Source organism: Ranitomeya imitator, chromosome 3 (genome assembly GCF_032444005.1).
Source record: "Ranitomeya imitator isolate aRanImi1 chromosome 3, aRanImi1.pri, whole genome shotgun sequence".
Taxonomy (NCBI): domain Eukaryota; kingdom Metazoa; phylum Chordata; class Amphibia; order Anura; family Dendrobatidae; genus Ranitomeya; species Ranitomeya imitator.
The window spans coordinates 463,930,775-463,948,119 of record NC_091284.1 but is presented as its reverse complement, the minus strand read 5'-3'; the positions used below and the strand labels follow the sequence as shown (position 1 = coordinate 463,948,119).

At 45.0% G+C, this 17,345-nt stretch overlaps 1 protein-coding gene across 1 annotated transcript in view; it reads left to right on the top strand.

Moving 5' to 3' along the window:
- LOC138671660 (uncharacterized) overlaps positions 1–17,345 on the top strand; it is a 967,572-nt gene that overhangs the window by 122,536 nt on the left and 827,691 nt on the right. Inside the window, exon 20 of the mRNA XM_069759831.1 lies at positions 1,706–1,801. Coding sequence (XP_069615932.1) covers positions 1,706–1,801 — 96 coding nt within the window. The remainder of the gene's footprint in view (positions 1–1,705; positions 1,802–17,345) is intronic.

The window sequence follows — 17,345 nt, the reverse complement described above, 5'->3', positions numbered from 1 at the left end:
GTAACACTTGATTTTGTCATCTTACTGACTGATTTTCATTTTTCAGGTGCTGATATTAAGCGACAGTTGTTTTATGTAAACCTATGGAAATGTTTGTATGTATGCCTGTCCTCTTTTTCCCTTATTCCTCATAATATATGAGTTTTTTCCCCTCCACCCTGCTTTCCCTTACCCTTTACCCTTCCCCTTCATAAGATTTATAAAACCAATAAAAACTATTGGAAAAAAAAAAGATTACACAGAATAATAATCTTTATTTTTTATATAGCGCTAACATATTACGCAGCGCGTTACAGTTTGCACACATTATCATCGCTGTCCCCGATGGGGCTCACAATCTAAATTCCCTATTAGTATGTCTTTGGAAGAAGCACCCAGCTGTTCTCTGAGTGTGTGCACAGCACTGTATGGGCTCAATATAAAAGGTGTTTATAAACTTATACTTTGTAGATATACAGTCATGACTGAAATAGTACCCTTGAAATTGTTCTAGAAAATGAAGTATTTCTCCCAGAAAATTACACTTTTTGTTATACATATGTTTTTTTCCTTTGTGTTTAATGGACCAACACAAAAAAAACAGAAGAAAAAAAGGCAAATTGGACATAATTTCACACAACTCCAAAAATGGGTCAGACAAAATTGTTGGCAACTTTTAAAAATTGTGGGTAAACAACTTTGTTTCAAGCATATGATGATCATTCAAACTCACCTGTGGCAAGTAACAGGTGTGGGCAATATGAAAATCACACCTGAAAGCAGATAAAAAGGAGAGACGTTGACTCAATCTGTTGAATTGTGTGTCTCTTTGTGCTACACTAAGCATGGAGAACAGAAAGAGGTGCAGAGAACTGTCTGAGAACAAAAATTGTTGAACAATAATTGTTGAACAATGTCAACAATCTCAAGGTAATGAGTCTATCTCCATAGATCTTGAAGTTCCTTTGTCCATGGTGTGCATAATCAAGAATTTTACAACCTATGACACCATAGCTAATCTCATTTGACGTGGATGGCAGAGAAAATTTTATGAAAGGTTGCAACACAGGTTGCTGTTGGGAGAAGGCACCCTTCAAATATGAGAGACTTGGAGCAGTTTGTAAAAGAAGAGTGGTCCAAAATTCCAGTTGAGAGGTGTAAGAAGCTTGTTGATGTTATAGGAAGTGATTGATTGCAGTTATGTATTCCAAAGGATGTGCAACGAAGAATTAAGTTGAGGGTGCAAACAATTTTGTCCAGCCTATTTTTGATATTTTGTGTGAAATTATGTTCAATTTGCTATTTTTGTATTGTTCTGATACACACAGGAAATAAATATGTGTATAACAAAACATGTTTAATTGCAATCATTTTCTGGAAGAAAAACGGCATTTTCTGGAACAATTTCAAGGGTGTCAACATTTTGGGCCATTGCTATATTATCTTTTTTATAGCAAGCCCTATAATTTCAAAATGCACTATGCTATTGTATTGTAAACTTACAAACATAGCACCATTAATACCACAACACTTCTAAATTCAGCATGTCTTTGGAGTGTGGGAGGAAACCCACACAGACACGGGGAAAACATGCAAATTCCTTGCAGATATTGTTCTTGGTAGGATTTGAACCTAGGACTCCAGAACTGCAAGGCTACAGCGCTAACCACTGAGCCACGATATTATATATTCAATATAGTCAAAGTCCATCTTCAATGTATTTCAGGGAGGATATCAAGAGTATATGTCAGAAGATGATGAAGCTCTGGAATTAGTTGGCCACATACTGCAGCAGGTGGAGAATGGTGTTATTGAATGTCAGGTGAGAAAATGGTCTTCTGTAGAAATCTGAAAAAATATGCGCATGCTATCCATGTTTGGAGCACTAGATGGCAGTATTGCTCCATGAACTGAACCCTCTGGTTAGAAATAGCATGGTACTTATTTTTACATAAATAAAGATATGATGTTCACCAAAATAATTGTGTATTCTGATACATTATCTAAACTGTGTATCCCATGACAGTAAACTACTGCTAAGCTCTCCATTCTTGATGAGATTGGTCTACCTTGTAGCCAAATCCATCAAAAAGATGTCTGTTTCTACCTTTTCAACACATCCTATGAAAATATTAAATATTAAAGGGAATTTGTCAGTAGGATCAACAGGGTATTCCAATTCAAGTATGATCTATGTTTCACAGACATATGAAACCAGCCATAGGCCTCATTCAGACGTACATGTTGCACATACGTATTCTATCTGCTTTTTCTTCTCTCAGATACAACATTCACCAGTTATAATCTATAGTGCTACAAACACGGATTTTGTCATGAACGTGTGTCCGTGCGAAAGACAAGTCTGTGGGTCCTTGAAAAACACATACAGCATACAGGTGGCATAAGTGTGTTGTCCGTGTGCTGTCTGTGTAATTTATTTTCGTTATCCATCCATGAAATACACTGATGACCACACTGATGGTAAAAACGGACACACTGACACACTGATGGTAAAAACGGACACACTGATGGTAAAAACGGACACACTGATGGTAAAAACGGACACACTGATGGTAAAAATGGACACACTGATGAAACACTGGTACCATTTTTTCACGTATGTTTTTAAACACGTATGTGTGAGCGAGGTGTTAGCGTATGTTTAGATGCATGTATTTTTAGTTCATGTGCTGTCTGTGTGGAGAATGGACCACACTCAATCCCTTTGTTATAACCCCCTAGGTCTCCAGTACGTTTAGTGACAGTTTTCACATGTACTGGAAACACTTGGAGACGTAAACCCATTCAAATCTCTAGGTCTTGCGCACATGTCAGTGTGTTCACATGGACCGTGTGTCCGTGTGCAGAACACATAGACATGTCCAATTTTTTTCTGCAGCATGGTTACCAATGGAGAGGTGTCTATCAGACACTCCCATTACTAAAAGCGTAGTCAAAAGTAATAAAGCACTGCGAGAAAAGTCCTTTAATTGAAAAAAACACTCCCCAACCCTCTTTTAGACATTTTTCACATAGCAATCAAAGTTATACTCAGCTGTCCTCTGTAATTCCTTAATAAGTAGGTCCCACGACAATCCCCAGCTCTGCTATATCCGGATGGTGTGTGAAACTGTGACATCAGTAATGTGATCGCTCAGCACTAGAGTTGAGCGACCTTGACCTTTTTAGAGTCGAGCCGGGTTTTGCGAAACCCGACTATGTCCAAAGTCGGGTCGAGTGAAATCGGCCGATTATGACGTAAAGTCGGGATCGACCGAAACACGAAACCCAATGCAAGTCAATGGGGCAGCATAGTCGGCAGTGAGTGGGGGCCAGGAAAACACCTAGAGTGGCCATTTTAATGTCAAAACCATCCATTCTTCTTAATGAAGCTTGTCAAGCGTAATTTACCTTATAATAATTGGAAGGCATTTGAAATTGGGGGTCATTTGGCTAAAGTTGTGGGGGGTAGGGCTGGTTCAAGTAATTAGTGGGCCCAGGAAATCTGGACCACGTCACGGCAGTGGAGCAGGGAGAGGTAAGTATTTCAACTTTGCAAGTGCTGTGAACCTGAGCAAGCAGGGGGGGCCCACTCGTTGGCATTGGCACTGGCACAGGGCCCCTCAAAGTACAGCGGTGTGTTTGCACGGCGGGGGCGCCTCCCACCGGCAGCAACACTTTTGCGTACTATGAGAGGCCCTGTGCCAGTGACGTCGCCAACTAGTATTCCTCCCCCCACCTGATGAAGGAACCTGCACTTTCATCTGCACCTTCCTCTTTGTCCCCGTGTAAGGTGGTATGGTATGCGGGAAGAGCAACCTGACTTTCAGCAGGGTCACAATGTTGTTGTGTAGCGTGCACGGGGAATGTTGCGTTATGGGTCAATGTACCAGCAGACTCATCTATCACTGGCTGGGCAATGGGCACGATGAAGTGGAAACACAGATATAGGCCCAAAGAAGAAAGTGGGCTAAATGCAGTTCAAAATTGGTAACACAGGAATAACCAGGGGGCATTGCAGTGGAGGACAACTGGAATGAGAGGCTGACACAGAGAGTAGGGCCAAATCAGTAAGTAGTCGAAATGCAGTTCAAAATTGGCAACCGTAGTAAACAGGCGGCACAGCTTTGTTCAGTGGAGGAGAACAGCAAGGAGTGGCAGACACCGATAGTAGGCCCCAAACCAACTAGTACGCCAAATGCAGTTGTTCCATTTAACCACAATTTAATGAGAGCCTGAAGATAGAAGCTCAGGAAAGGCAACCTGGGGAACACCTTGGAGTGTAACACACCATCTCTCTCCACCCCATACCCATTTTGTATGGCCTAATGCAGTGTACTTTTCTACAACTACTAAACGAGAGTCGGAAGACCGAAGCAATGGCAAGGAAACCTGGGGAACACCTTAGAGTGTAACACACCCTCTCTCTACACCCCATACCCAATTTGAAGGCCTAATGCAGTGTAGTTTCCAAGAACTACTAAACGAGAGCCGGAAGATCGAAGCTCAGGAAAGGCAACCTGGGGAACACCTTGGAGTGTAACACACCCTCTCGCTACACCCCATACCCAATTTGAAGGCCTAATGCAGCGTAGTTTCCAACAACTACTAAACGAGAGCCGGAAGATCGAAGCTCAGGAAAGGCAACCTGGGGAACACCTTGGAGTGTAACAAACCCTCTCTCTACACCCCATACCCAATTTGTAGGCCTAATGCAGCGTAGTTTCCGACAACTACTAAACGAGAGCATGAAGATCGAAGCTCAGGAAAGGCAACCTGGGGAACACCTTGGAGTGTAACACACCCTCTCTCTACACCCCATACCCAATTTGTAGGCCTAATGCAGCGTAGTTTCCGACAACTACTAAACGAGAGCCGGAATATCGAAGCTCAGGAAAGGCAACCTGGGGAACACCTTGGAGTGTAACACACCCTCTCTCTACGCCCCATACCCAATTTGTAGGCCTAATGCAGCGTAGTTTCCGACAACTACTAAACGAGAGCCGGAATATCGAAGCTCAGGAAAGGCAACCTGGGGAACACCTTGGAGTGTAACACACCCTCTCTCTACACCCCATACCCAATTTGAAGGCCTAATGCAGTGTAGTTTCCAAGAACTACTAAACGAGAGCCGGAAGATCGAAGCTCAGGAAAGGCAACCTGGGGAACACCTTGGAGTGTAACACACCCTCTCGCTACACCCCATACCCAATTTGAAGGCCTAATGCAGCGTAGTTTCCAACAACTACTAAACGAGAGCCGGAAGATCGAAGCTCAGGAAAGGCAACCTGGGGAACACCTTGGAGTGGAACACACCATCTCTCTACACCCCATACCCAATTTGAAGGCCTAATGCAGAGTAGTTTCCAAGAACTACTAAACGAGAGCCGGAAGATCGAAGCTCAGGAAAGGCAACCTGGGGAACACCTTGGAGTGTAACACAACGTCTCTCTACACGACGGAAGGGCTGATTCTTAGGAAGGAAGGCTGTTGGAAATAAGCATTGCGCGTCCGAGGGTGATTATATTCTTATTAGGTATATACTCACCCTCGGACGCGCCCTGCTTCTTTATTTGGAATGAATGTTTATTTGCAATGTGGTGTTGACTTTCTCTATTATTTTGGTAATTAATGATTTTATTATTTTCATTATTTTGCATCTTCTCGGCAATAATATAAAGAAGACGCGACAGGACAACACTCGGTGGATGCCATATGTGTGTTTTCAATTTAAAAAAACTTTCAGTTAACTACTTGCAGGAGAAAGTAATTGTAGCTGGTGGCCATTTTTAGTACTGTACCAGATTAGAGTTGTGTGTTTGTTTTTAATGTTAAAATGTCTGCATTTGATATCTCACCAGTATTTTCTTTTTTATAAGCAAAATACTTATTTTTATATTTTCTGATGTTGGTTCCAGGGGTACACGGCCAGCAGTGCCCTGGTCAGTGTAGTAGTAGTTGAAAGAATGGACCGCAGACAGGCATCGAAGGCCTAAAATAATAACACATGGCTGTAGGCAATTTTAAATTGGTTCCAGGGGTACACGGACAGCAGTGGTGTGGTCAGTGGAGGCCTAGTGGAAGGAGTGACCGCAGACAGGCATCGAAGGCCTAAAATAATAACACATGGCTGTAGGCAATTTTAAATTGGTTCCAGGGGTACACGGGCAGCAGTGACCTGGTCAGTGTAGTAGTAGTTGAAAGAATGGACCGCAGACAGGCATCGAAGGCCTAAAATAAAAAAATTGGGCTGGCTGTAGGCAATTTTAAATTGGTTCCAGGGGTACACGGGCAGCAGTGGTGTGGTCAGTGGAGGCCTAGTGGAAGGAGTGACCGCAGACAGGCATCGAAGGCCTAAAATAATAACACATGGCTGTAGGCAATTTTAAATTGGTTCCAGGGGTACACGGGCAGCAGTGACCTGGTCAGTGTAGTAGTAGTTGAAAAAATGGACCGCAGACAGGCATCGAATGCCTAAAATAATAACACATGGCTGTAGGCAATTTTAAATTGGTTACAGGGGTACACGGACAGCAGTGACCTGGTCAGTGTAGTAGTAGTTGAAAGAATGGACCGCAGACAGGCATCGAAGGCCTAAAATAAAAAAATTGGGCTGGCTGTAGGCAATTTTAAATTGGTTCCAGGGGTACACGGACAGCAGTGGTGTGGTCAGTGGAGGCCTAGTGGAAGGAGTGACCGCAGACAGGCATCGAAGGCCTAAAATAATAACACATGGCTGTAGGCAATTTTAAATTGGTTCCAGGGGTACACGGACAGCAGTGGTGTGGTCAGTGGAGGCCTAGTGGAAGGAGTGACCGCAGACAGGCATCGAAGGCCTAAAATAATAACACATGGCTGTAGGCAATTTTAAATTGGTTCCAGGGGTACACGGACAGCAGTGACCTGGTCAGTGTAGTAGTAGTTGAAAGAATGGACCGCAGACAGGCATCGAAGGCCTAAAATAAAAAAATTGGGCTGGCTGTAGGCAATTTTAAATTGGTTCCAGGGGTACACGGGCAGCAGTGGTGTGGTCAGTGGAGGCCTAGTGGAAGGAGTGACCGCAGACAGGCATCGAAGGCCTAAAATAATAACACATGGCTGTAGGCAATTTTAAATTGGTTCCAGGGGTACACGGACAGCAGTGGTGTGGTCAGTGGAGGCCTAGTGGAAGGAGTGACCGCAGACAGGCATCGAAGGCCTAAAATAATAACACATGGCTGTAGGCAATTTTAAATTGGTTCCAGGGGTACACGGGCAGCAGTGACCTGGTCAGTGTAGTAGTAGTTGAAAGAATGGACCGCAGACAGGCATCGAAGGCCTAAAATAAAAAAATTGGGCTGGCTGTAGGCAATTTTAAATTGGTTCCAGGGGTACACGGGCAGCAGTGACCTGGTCAGTGTAGTAGTAGTTGAAAGAATGGACCGCAGACAGGCTTAGAAGGCCTAACATAACAAACTTGGGCTGGCTGTAGGCACTTTTAAATTGGTTCCAGGGGTACACGGGCAGCAGTGGTCTGGTCAGTGGAAGTCTAGTGGAAGGAGTGACCGCAGACAGGCTTCCAAGGCCTAACATAACAAACTTGGGCTGGCTGTAGGCACTTTTAAATTGGTTCCAGGGGTACACGGGCAGCAGTGGTCTGGTCAGTGGAAGTCTAGTGGAAGGAGTGACCGCAGACAGGCTTCCAAGGCCTAACATAACAAACTTGGGCTGGCTGTAGGCACTTTTAAATTGGTTCCAGGGGTACACGGGCAGCAGTGGTCTGGTCAGTGGAAGTCTAGTGGAAGGAGTGACCGCAGACAGGCTTCCAAGGCCTAACATAACAAACTTGGGCTGGCTGTAGGCACTTTTAAATTGGTTCCAGGGGTACACGGGCAGCAGTGGTCTGGTCAGTGGAAGTCTAGTGGAAGGAGTGACCGCAGACAGGCTTCCAAGGCCTAACATAACAAACTTGGGCTGGCTGTAGGCACTTTTAAATTGGTTCCAGGGGTACACGGGCAGCAGTGGTCTGGTCAGTGGAAGTCTAGTGGAAGGAGTGACCGCAGACAGGCTTCCAAGGCCTAACATAACAAACTTGGGCTGGCTGTAGGCACTTTTAAATTGGTTCCAGGGGTACACGGGCAGCAGTGGTCTGGTCAGTGGAAGTCTAGTGGAAGGAGTGACCGCAGACAGGCTTCGAAGGCCTAACATAACAAAATTGGGCTGGCTGTAGGCACTTTAAATTGGTTCCAGGGGTACATGGGCAGCAGTGTATGGTCAGTGGAAGTCTAGTGGAAGGAGTGACGGCAGACAGTCTTCGAAGGCCTAACATAACAAAATTGGGCTGACTGTAGGCACTTTTAAATTGGTTCCAGGGTAACACGGCCAGCAGTGGCCTGGTCAGTGTAGTAGTTGTAGAAAGAAGGGACCGCAGACAGGCTTCGAAGGCCTAACATAACAAAAATGTCAAAACAATGGTATTGTCAGTGCCAGGCATTGAAGGATGTCAGCGGCTAGACTACACATTGGTGAAGCTGTGAGAGATAATTTTGCTAGTGGTAGAGCACTGTTTGAGCTGGGGGGGGGAACTGTCTTGTGGCCGGCGGTACAGGCACAGGGCCCCTCATATTACAACGGTGTGTCTGACGTTGGGTGCGCACCACCACCGCCAGAGACACTTTATTGTACTATGAGGGACCCAGTGGCAGTGCCGTCGACCAAAAGCGGCCACACCCACCTCTTCAGACAAACAGCACTCTCAAGGGTCCAAGCGCAAAGTGGCGATAGCACGGCCCCGTGTGGGGAGTTTGGCCATTTCGTGAGGTGGAAACATGTCGTATGCTGGACAATCAGGTGAAGAAAATTACGAGATTGGAAAAGTCATTCAGAATAGTCCACAGGCAAGACCTTTTCATAGGAAAGCTAGGTGTCAGCCGGGCAGGGTGGGGCAAAAGATTTTGAAATCCAGTTGTGGTTCATTTTAATGAAGGTTAGATCATCTACATTTTGGGTAGCCAGACGAGTCCTTTTTTCTGTTAGTATTGAACCTGCAGCACTGAATACTCTTTCTGATAGGACACTAGCTGCCGGGCAAGCAAGCTCCTGCAATGCATATTCTGCCAATTCTGGCCAGGTGTCTAATTTGGATGCCCAGTAATCAAATGGGAATGACGGTTGAGGGAGAACGTCGATAAGGGATGAAAAATAGTTTGTAACCATACTGGACAAATGTTGTCTCCTGTCACTTTGAATTGATGCTGCAGTACCTGTCCTGTCTGCGGTCATAGAAAAATCACTCCACAACCTGGTCAGAAAACCCCTCTGTCCAACGCCACTTCTGATTTCTGCCCCTCTAACACCTCTGGTCTGCTGGCCCCTGGAGCTCGTGTGAGAACGATCACGGGCGCTGTGTGCAGGGAATGCCAGAAGCAAACGGTCAACAAGAGTTGATTGTTTTGTTGCTAATATTAGTTCCAAGTTCTCATGTGGCATAATATTTTGCAATTTGCCTTTATAGCGAGGATCAAGGAGGCAGGCCAACCAGTAATCGTCATCGTTCATCATTTTTGTAATGCGTGTGTCCCTTTTGAGGATACGCAAGGCATAATCCGCCATGTGGGCCAAAGTTCCCGTTGTCAAATCTGCGGTTGTGCTTGGTTGAGGGGCAGTTGCAGGCAAATCTACGTCACTTGTGTCCCTCAAAAAACCAGAACCCGGCCTTGCCACGCCACCAATTTCCCGTGCCCCCGGGAAAGCTTCCTCATTAAAAATATACTCATCCCCATCATCCTCCTCATCCTCCACCTCCTCTTCGCCCGGTACCTCGTCATGTACACTGCCCTGACCAGACAATCGCTGACTGTCATCAAGGCTTTCCTCTTCCTCTGGTGCAGACGCCTGATCCTTTATGTGCGTCAAACTTTGCATCAGCAGACGCATTAGGGGGATGCTCATGCTTATTATGGCGTTGTCTGCACTAACCAGCCGTGTGCATTCCTCAAAACACTGAAGGACTTGACACATGTCTTGAATCTTCGACCACTGCACACCTGACAACTCCATGTCTGCCATCCTACTGCCTGCCCGTGTATGTGTATCCTCCCACAAAAACATAACAGCCCGCCTCTGTTCGCACAGTCTCTGAAGCATGTGCAGTGTTGAGTTCCACCTTGTTGCAACGTCTATGATTAGGCGATGCTGGGGAAGGTTCAAAGAACGCTGATAGGTCTGCATACGGCTGGAGTGTACAGGCGAACGGCGGATATGTGCGCAAAGTCCACGCACTTTGAGGAGCAGGTCGGATAACCCCGGATAACTTTTCAGGAAGCACTGCACCACCAGGTTTAAGGTGTGAGCCAGGCAAGGAATGTGTTTCAGTTGGGAAAGGGAGATGGCAGCCATGAAATTCCTTCCGTTATCACTCACTACCTTGCCTGCCTCAAGATCTACAGTGCCCAGCCACGACTGCGTTTCTTGCTGCAAGAACTCGGACAGAACTTCCGCGGTGTGTCTATTGTCGCCCAAACACTTCATAGCCAATACAGCCTGCTGACGTATGCCAGTAGCTGCCCCATAATGGGAGACCTGGTGTGCAACAGTGGCAGGTGCGGATGGAGTGTTTGTGCGACTGCGGTCTGTGGACGAGCTCTTGCTTCTGCAGGAGGACGAGGAGGAGGAGGAGGAGGGGGTGCGAACGGCTACAGACAACTGTTTACTAGACCGTGGGCTAGGCAGAACTGTCCCAAACTTGCTGTCCCCTGTGGACCCTGAATCCACCACATTTACCCAGTGTGCCGTGATGGACACGTAACGTCCCTGGCCATGCCTACTGGTCCATGCATCTGTTGTCAGGTGCACCTTTGTGCTCACAGATTGCCTGAGTGCATGGACGATGCGCTCTTTAACATGCTGGTGGAGGGCTGGGATGGCTTTTCTGGAAAAAAAGTGTCGACTGGGTAGCTCGTAGCGTGGTACAGCGTAGTCCATCAGGTCTTTGAAAGCTTCGCTTTCAACTAACCGGTAGGGCATCATCTCTAACGAGATTAGTCTAGCTATGTGGGCGTTCAAACCCTGTGTACGCGGATGCGAGGCTAAGTATTTCCTTTTTCTAACCATAGTCTCATGTAGGGTGAGCTGGACTGGAGAGCTGGAGATCGTGGAACTAGCGGGGGTGCCGGTGGACATGGCAGACTGAGAGACGGTGGGAGATGGTATTGTTGCCGCCGGTGCCCTAGATGCAGTGTTTCCTACTACGAAACTGGTGATTCCCTGACCCTGACTGCTTTGGCCTGGCAAAGATACCTGCACAGATACAGCAGGTGGTGCGCTAAATGGTGGTCCTACACTGCCGGAAGGGATGTTGCGTTGATGACTAGCTTCATTGGCCGAGGGTGCAACAACCTTAAGGGACGTTTGGTAGTTAGTCCAAGCTTTCAAATGCATGGTGGTTAAATGTCTATGCATGCAACTAGTATTGAGACTTTTCAGATTCTGACCTCTGCTTAAGGAAGTAGAACATTTTTGACAGATGACTTTGCGCTGATCAATTGGATGTTGTTTAAAAAAATGCCAGACTGCACTCTTTCTAGCATCGGATACCTTTTCAGGCATTGCAGACTGAGCTTTAACCGGATGGCCACGCTGTCCTCCACCAGGTTTTGGCTTTGCCACGCGTTTTGGGCAAGATACGGGCCCGGCAGATGGAACCTGTGGCGATGTTGATGCCTGCTGCGGCCCCTCCTCCTCCTCTGCTTCAGAACTGCTGCCGCCTGCACCCTGTTCCCCCAATGGCTGCCAATCGGGGTCAAGAACTGGGTCATCTAATAACTCTTCTTGTACCTCCTGCGCAACTTCGTCTGTGTCACCGTGTCGTTCGGTGGTATAGCGTTCGTGATGGGGCAACATAGTCTCATCAGGGTCTGATTCTTGATCAGCACCCTGCGAGGGCAATGTTGTGGTCTGAGTCAAAGGACCAGCATAGTAGTCTGGCTGTGGCTGTGCGTCAGTGCACTCCATGTCAGATTCAATTTGTAATGGGCATGGACTGTTAACTGCTTCACTTTCTAAGCCAGGGACGGTATGTGTAAAGAGCTCCATGGAGTAACCCGTTGTGTCGCCTGCTGCATTCTTCTCTGTTGTTGTTTTTGCTGAAGAGGACAAGGAAGTGACTTGTCCCTGACCGTGAACATCCACTAACGACGCGCTGCTTTTACTTTTACCAGTTTCACGAGATGAGGCAAAAGAGCTAGAGGCTGAGTCAGCAAGATAAGCCAAAACTTGCTCTTGCTGCTCCGGCTTTAAAAGCGGTTTTCCTAATCCCAGAAAAGGGAGCGTTCGAGGCCTTGTGTAGCCGGACGACGAACCTGGCTCCACAGCTCCAGACTTAGGTGCAATATTTTTTCCCCCACGACCACCTGATGCTCCACCACTACCACTACCCTCATTACCAGCTGACAATGAACGCCCCCGGCCACGACCTCTTCCACTAGACTTCCTCATTGTTTTAAAAACGTAACCAAACTAACGTTATTTGTTGCAGTCACACAACTTACACGGTGAGCTATAACTTCAGTATGATTTAGCTACCCCTTTACAGGTTGGTGAGACCACAGCGAAAATCAGGCCCAATGTTACACACTCTTTTTTTGGTGGCTGCAAATTAGAGAGATGCCCCACACGCAGGACTGTCACTGAAGCACAAATGTTAATATTAATGTCACACTATTATTTTTTTTTTATTTTTATTTTTTTCAGGAACACTTTAGAAACCCCCCCAAAAAAAAAAAATAGATTTTTGCAGGGAGAATTTAGAAAACAAATGTAACAAACTATATGCTTTCTATGGGCCACTGAGTGAGAGATGACGCACACAGGAATCAGGAGTGGCACACAAGCCCAGAGGCCAATATTTTTCTACCAATGATTGATGGAGTTATTTTCTCTGGTAGATTTTGGAACCCAAATCAAGGAAAAAAAATGTAGGCTTTCTATGGACCACAATTGGAGAGAGAGAGAGAGAGAGAGAGAGAGATGGCACACCCAGGAGTCAAGACTGGCACACAAGCAGAAAGGCCAATATTAATCTCCCACTGTTTTTTTTTTGTTTTTTTTTTCAGGGAGACTTTAGAAAAAAAAATAATAAAAAAAATATGATTTTATCAGGAAGAATTTAGAAACCAAATAAAATAAAATGATTTTTTCAGGGAGAATTTATAAAACAAATAAAAACAAAAATAGGCGTTCTATGGCCCACTGACTGAGAGATGACGCACACAGGAGTCAGGAGTGGCACACAAACCCAGAGGCCAATATTTTTCTACCAATGATTGATGTAGTTATTTTCTCTGGTAGATTTTAGAACCCAAATCAAGGAAAAAAAATATAGGCTTTCTATGGACCACAATTGGAGAGAGAGAGAGAGAGAGAGAGAGAGAGAGAGAGAGAGAGAGAGAGAGAGATGGCACACCCAGGAGTCAAGACTGGCACACAAGCAGAAAGGCCAATATTAATCTCCCACTGTTTTTTTTGGTTGTTTTTTTTTTTTTTTTTTTCAGGGAGACTTTAGAAAAAAAAATAATAAAAAAAATATGATTTTATCAGGAAGAATTTAGAAACCAAATAAAATAAAATGATTTTTTCAGGGAGAATTTATAAAACAAATAAAACCAAAAATAGGCGTTCTATGGCCCACTGACTGAGAGATGACGCACCCAGGAGTCAAGACTGGCACACAAGCAGAAAGGCCAATATTAATCTCCCACTGTTTTTTTTGGTTGTTTTTTTTTTTTTTTTTTCAGGGAGACTTTAGAAAAAAAAATAATAAAAAAAATATGATTTTATCAGGAAGAATTTAGAAACCAAATAAAATAAAATGATTTTTTCAGGGAGAATTTATAAAACAAATAAAACCAAAAATAGGCGTTCTATGGCCCACTGACTGAGAGATGACGCACCCAGGAGTCAAGACTGGCACACAAGCAGAAAGGCCAATATTAATCTCCCACTGTTTTTTTTTTTTTTTTTCAGGGAGACTTTAGAAAAAAAAATAATAAAAAAAATATGATTTTATCAGGAAGAATTTAGAAACCAAATAAAATAAAATGATTTTTTCAGGGAGAATTTAGAAAACAAATAAAACCAAAAATAGGCGTTCTATGGCCCACTGACTGAGAGATGACGCACACAGGAGTCAGGAGTGGCACACAAACCCAGAGGCCAATATTTTTCTACCAATGATTGATGTAGTTATTTTCTCTGGTAGATTTTAGAACCCAAATCAAGGAAAAAAAATATAGGCTTTCTATGGACCACAATTGGAGAGAGAGAGAGAGAGAGAGAGAGAGAGAGAGAGAGAGATGGCACACCCAGGAGTCAAGACTGGCACACAAGCAGAAAGGCCAATATTAATCTCCCACTGTTTTTTTGGTTGTTTTTTTTTTTTTTTTTTCAGGGAGACTTTAGAAATAAAAATAATAAAAAAAATATGATTTTATCAGGAAGAATTTAGAAACCAAATAAAATAAAATGATTTTTTCAGGGAGAATTTAGAAAACAAATAAAACCAAAAATATGCGTTCTATGGCCCACTGACTGAGAGAGAGAGAGAGATGGAACGCTTAGTACTGGCACACAAGCCCAAAGGGCAATATTAATCTCCCTTTTTTTTTTCCAGGGAGAATTTCTGAAACCCAAAAAAAAAATAAAATAGGCTTTCTATGGCCCACTATTTGTGAGAGAGATGGGACGCTCAGGACTGGCACAGATGGCACGCTCAGGACTGGCACAGAAGCCCAGAGGCCAATATTAATCTCCCTTTTTTTCTGGGAGAATTTATAAAACCAAAAAAATATTTAAATAGGCTTTCTATGGCCCACTATTTGTGAGAGAGATGGCACGCTCAGGACTGGCACAGATGGCACGCTCACAACTGGCACACAAGCCCAGAGGCCAATATTAATCTCCCTTTTTTCAGGGAGAATTTCTAAAACCCAAAAAAAAAATAAAATAGGCTTTCTATGGCCCACTATTTGTGAGAGAGATGGGACGCTCAGGACTGGCACAGATGGCACGCTCAGGACTGGCACAGAAGCCCAGAGGCCAATATTAATCTCCCTTTTTTTCTGGGAGAATTTATAAAACCAAAAAAATATTTAAATAGGCTTTCTATGGCCCACTATTTGTGAGAGAGATGGCACGCTCAGGGCTGGCTGGCACAGATGGCACGCTCAGGACTGGCACACAAGCCCAGAGGCCAATATTAATCTCCCTTTTTTTCTGGGAGAATTTATAAAACCAAAAAAATATTTAAATAGGCTTTCTATGGCCCACTATTTGTGAGAGAGATGGCACGCTCAGGACTGGCACAGATGGCACGCTCACAACTGGCACACAAGCCCAGAGGCCAATATTAATCTCCCTTTTTTCAGGGAAAATTTATAAAACAAAAAAAAAAATTAAATAGGCTTTCTATGGCCCACTATTTGTGAGAGAGATGGCACGCTCAGGGCTGGCACAGATGGCACGCTCAGGACTGGCACACAAGCCCAGAGGCCAATATTAATCTCCCTTTTTTTCAGGGAGAATTTATAAAACCAAAAAAAAAAATAAATAGGCTTTCTATGGCCCACTATTTGTGAGAGAGATGGCACACTCAGGACTGGCACACAAGCCCAAAGGCCAATATTAATCTCCCACTGTATTTTTATCAGGGAGAATTTATACACCCCACAAAAAAAAATACAGAAAAATGAAAAGGCTTTCTATGGCCCACTATGTGAGAGAGATGGCACACACAGGGATGGCACTCTAGCAGAAATGCCAAATTGCCAATCTTAATCTCCCACCAAAAAAAAAAAAAAAAAAAAAACAGGGAATGTCCTACAATTACTATCTCCCTGCCTGCAGTAATCTCAGCCAGGTATGGCAGGCAGCTACTATCTCCCTGCCTGCAGTAATCTCAGCCAGGTATGGCAGGCAGCAATAAGGAGTGGACTGATGCACAAAAATAAAAAGTGTGGACAAACAAAAAAGATAGCTGTGCAGAAAGGAAGGAACAAGAGGATTTGTGCTTTGAAAAAAGCAGTTGGTTTGCACAGCGGCGTACACACAGCAATGCAGCTATCAGGGAGCCTTCTAGGGCAGCCCAATGAGCTACAGCGCTGAGGGAAAAAAAAAAAAAAAAAAAACTTCCACTGTCCCTGCACACCGAGGGTGGTGTTGGACAGTGCAAATCGCTGCAGCACAAGCGGTTTTGTGGTTAATGGACCCTGCCTAACGCTATCCCTGCTTCTGACAAAGCGGCAGCAACCTCTCCCTAAGCTCAGATCAGCAGCAGTAAGATGGCGGTCGGCGGGAACGCCTCTTTATAGCCCCTGTGACGTCGCAGACAGCAAGCCAATCACTGCAATGCCCTTCTCTAAGATGGTGGGGACCAGGACCTATGTCATCACGCTGCCCACACTCTGCGTTTACCTTCATTGGCTGAGAAATGGCGCTTTTCGCGTCATTGAAACGCGACTTTGGCGTGAAAGTCGCGTACCGCATGGCCGACCCCGCACAGGGGTCGGATCGGGTTTCATGAAACCCCGACTTAGCCAAAAGTCGGCGACTTTTGAAAATGTTCGACCCGTTTCGCTCAACCCTACTCAGCACACCAGCCAGAACACAGTGAGAGTACTGTAATTAAAGTCACTGCAGGTCACAGGCAGCGGTTCCCACTGTAAGCTTTGTGTGCGCCGGCCTTTGAAATGTGGTAACCTTACTGACGTCACCGCTCGCAGCGTGAGAAATTTCTCTCACTGTGTTCCAGCTGGCGTGAGGAGCGGACACATTATGATGTCACGGCTCAACACACCATCCGAATGTGAGAGAATTGGTGATCGTCATGGGACCTTCTTAGTATGGAATTATGGTGCACAGTTGAGTATAACTTTGATTTCTATGGGAATAAATGGCTAAAAGAGGGTCAGGGAGTATTTTTCAATTAAAGGACTTTTTGCATCTTATGTGTTTCACCTGCTGTATCATTGTATCAGAGCATATGTATTTTATCAAGGGCAGAGCAAAATGCGCATACGCCGGGACTCTTTGACCTTTCCTGGTACATGCGCACTGAAGTACTTTACTCTGCCCTAGTCAGTGCAGAGAAATACGCCTGTGCAGTAGCACGATGCCAGGACACTGTGTGGATGATGTAGGATTCATCATTAGTGATGAGCGAGTGTACTCGTTGCTCGGGTGACCTCCGAGTATTTATGACTGCTCGGAGATTGTTTTCATCGCCGCAGCTGAATGATTTACAACTACTAGCCAGCTTGATTACATGTGGGGATTCCCTAGCAACCAGGCAACCCCCACACGTACTCAGCCTGGCTAATAGCTGTAAATTATTC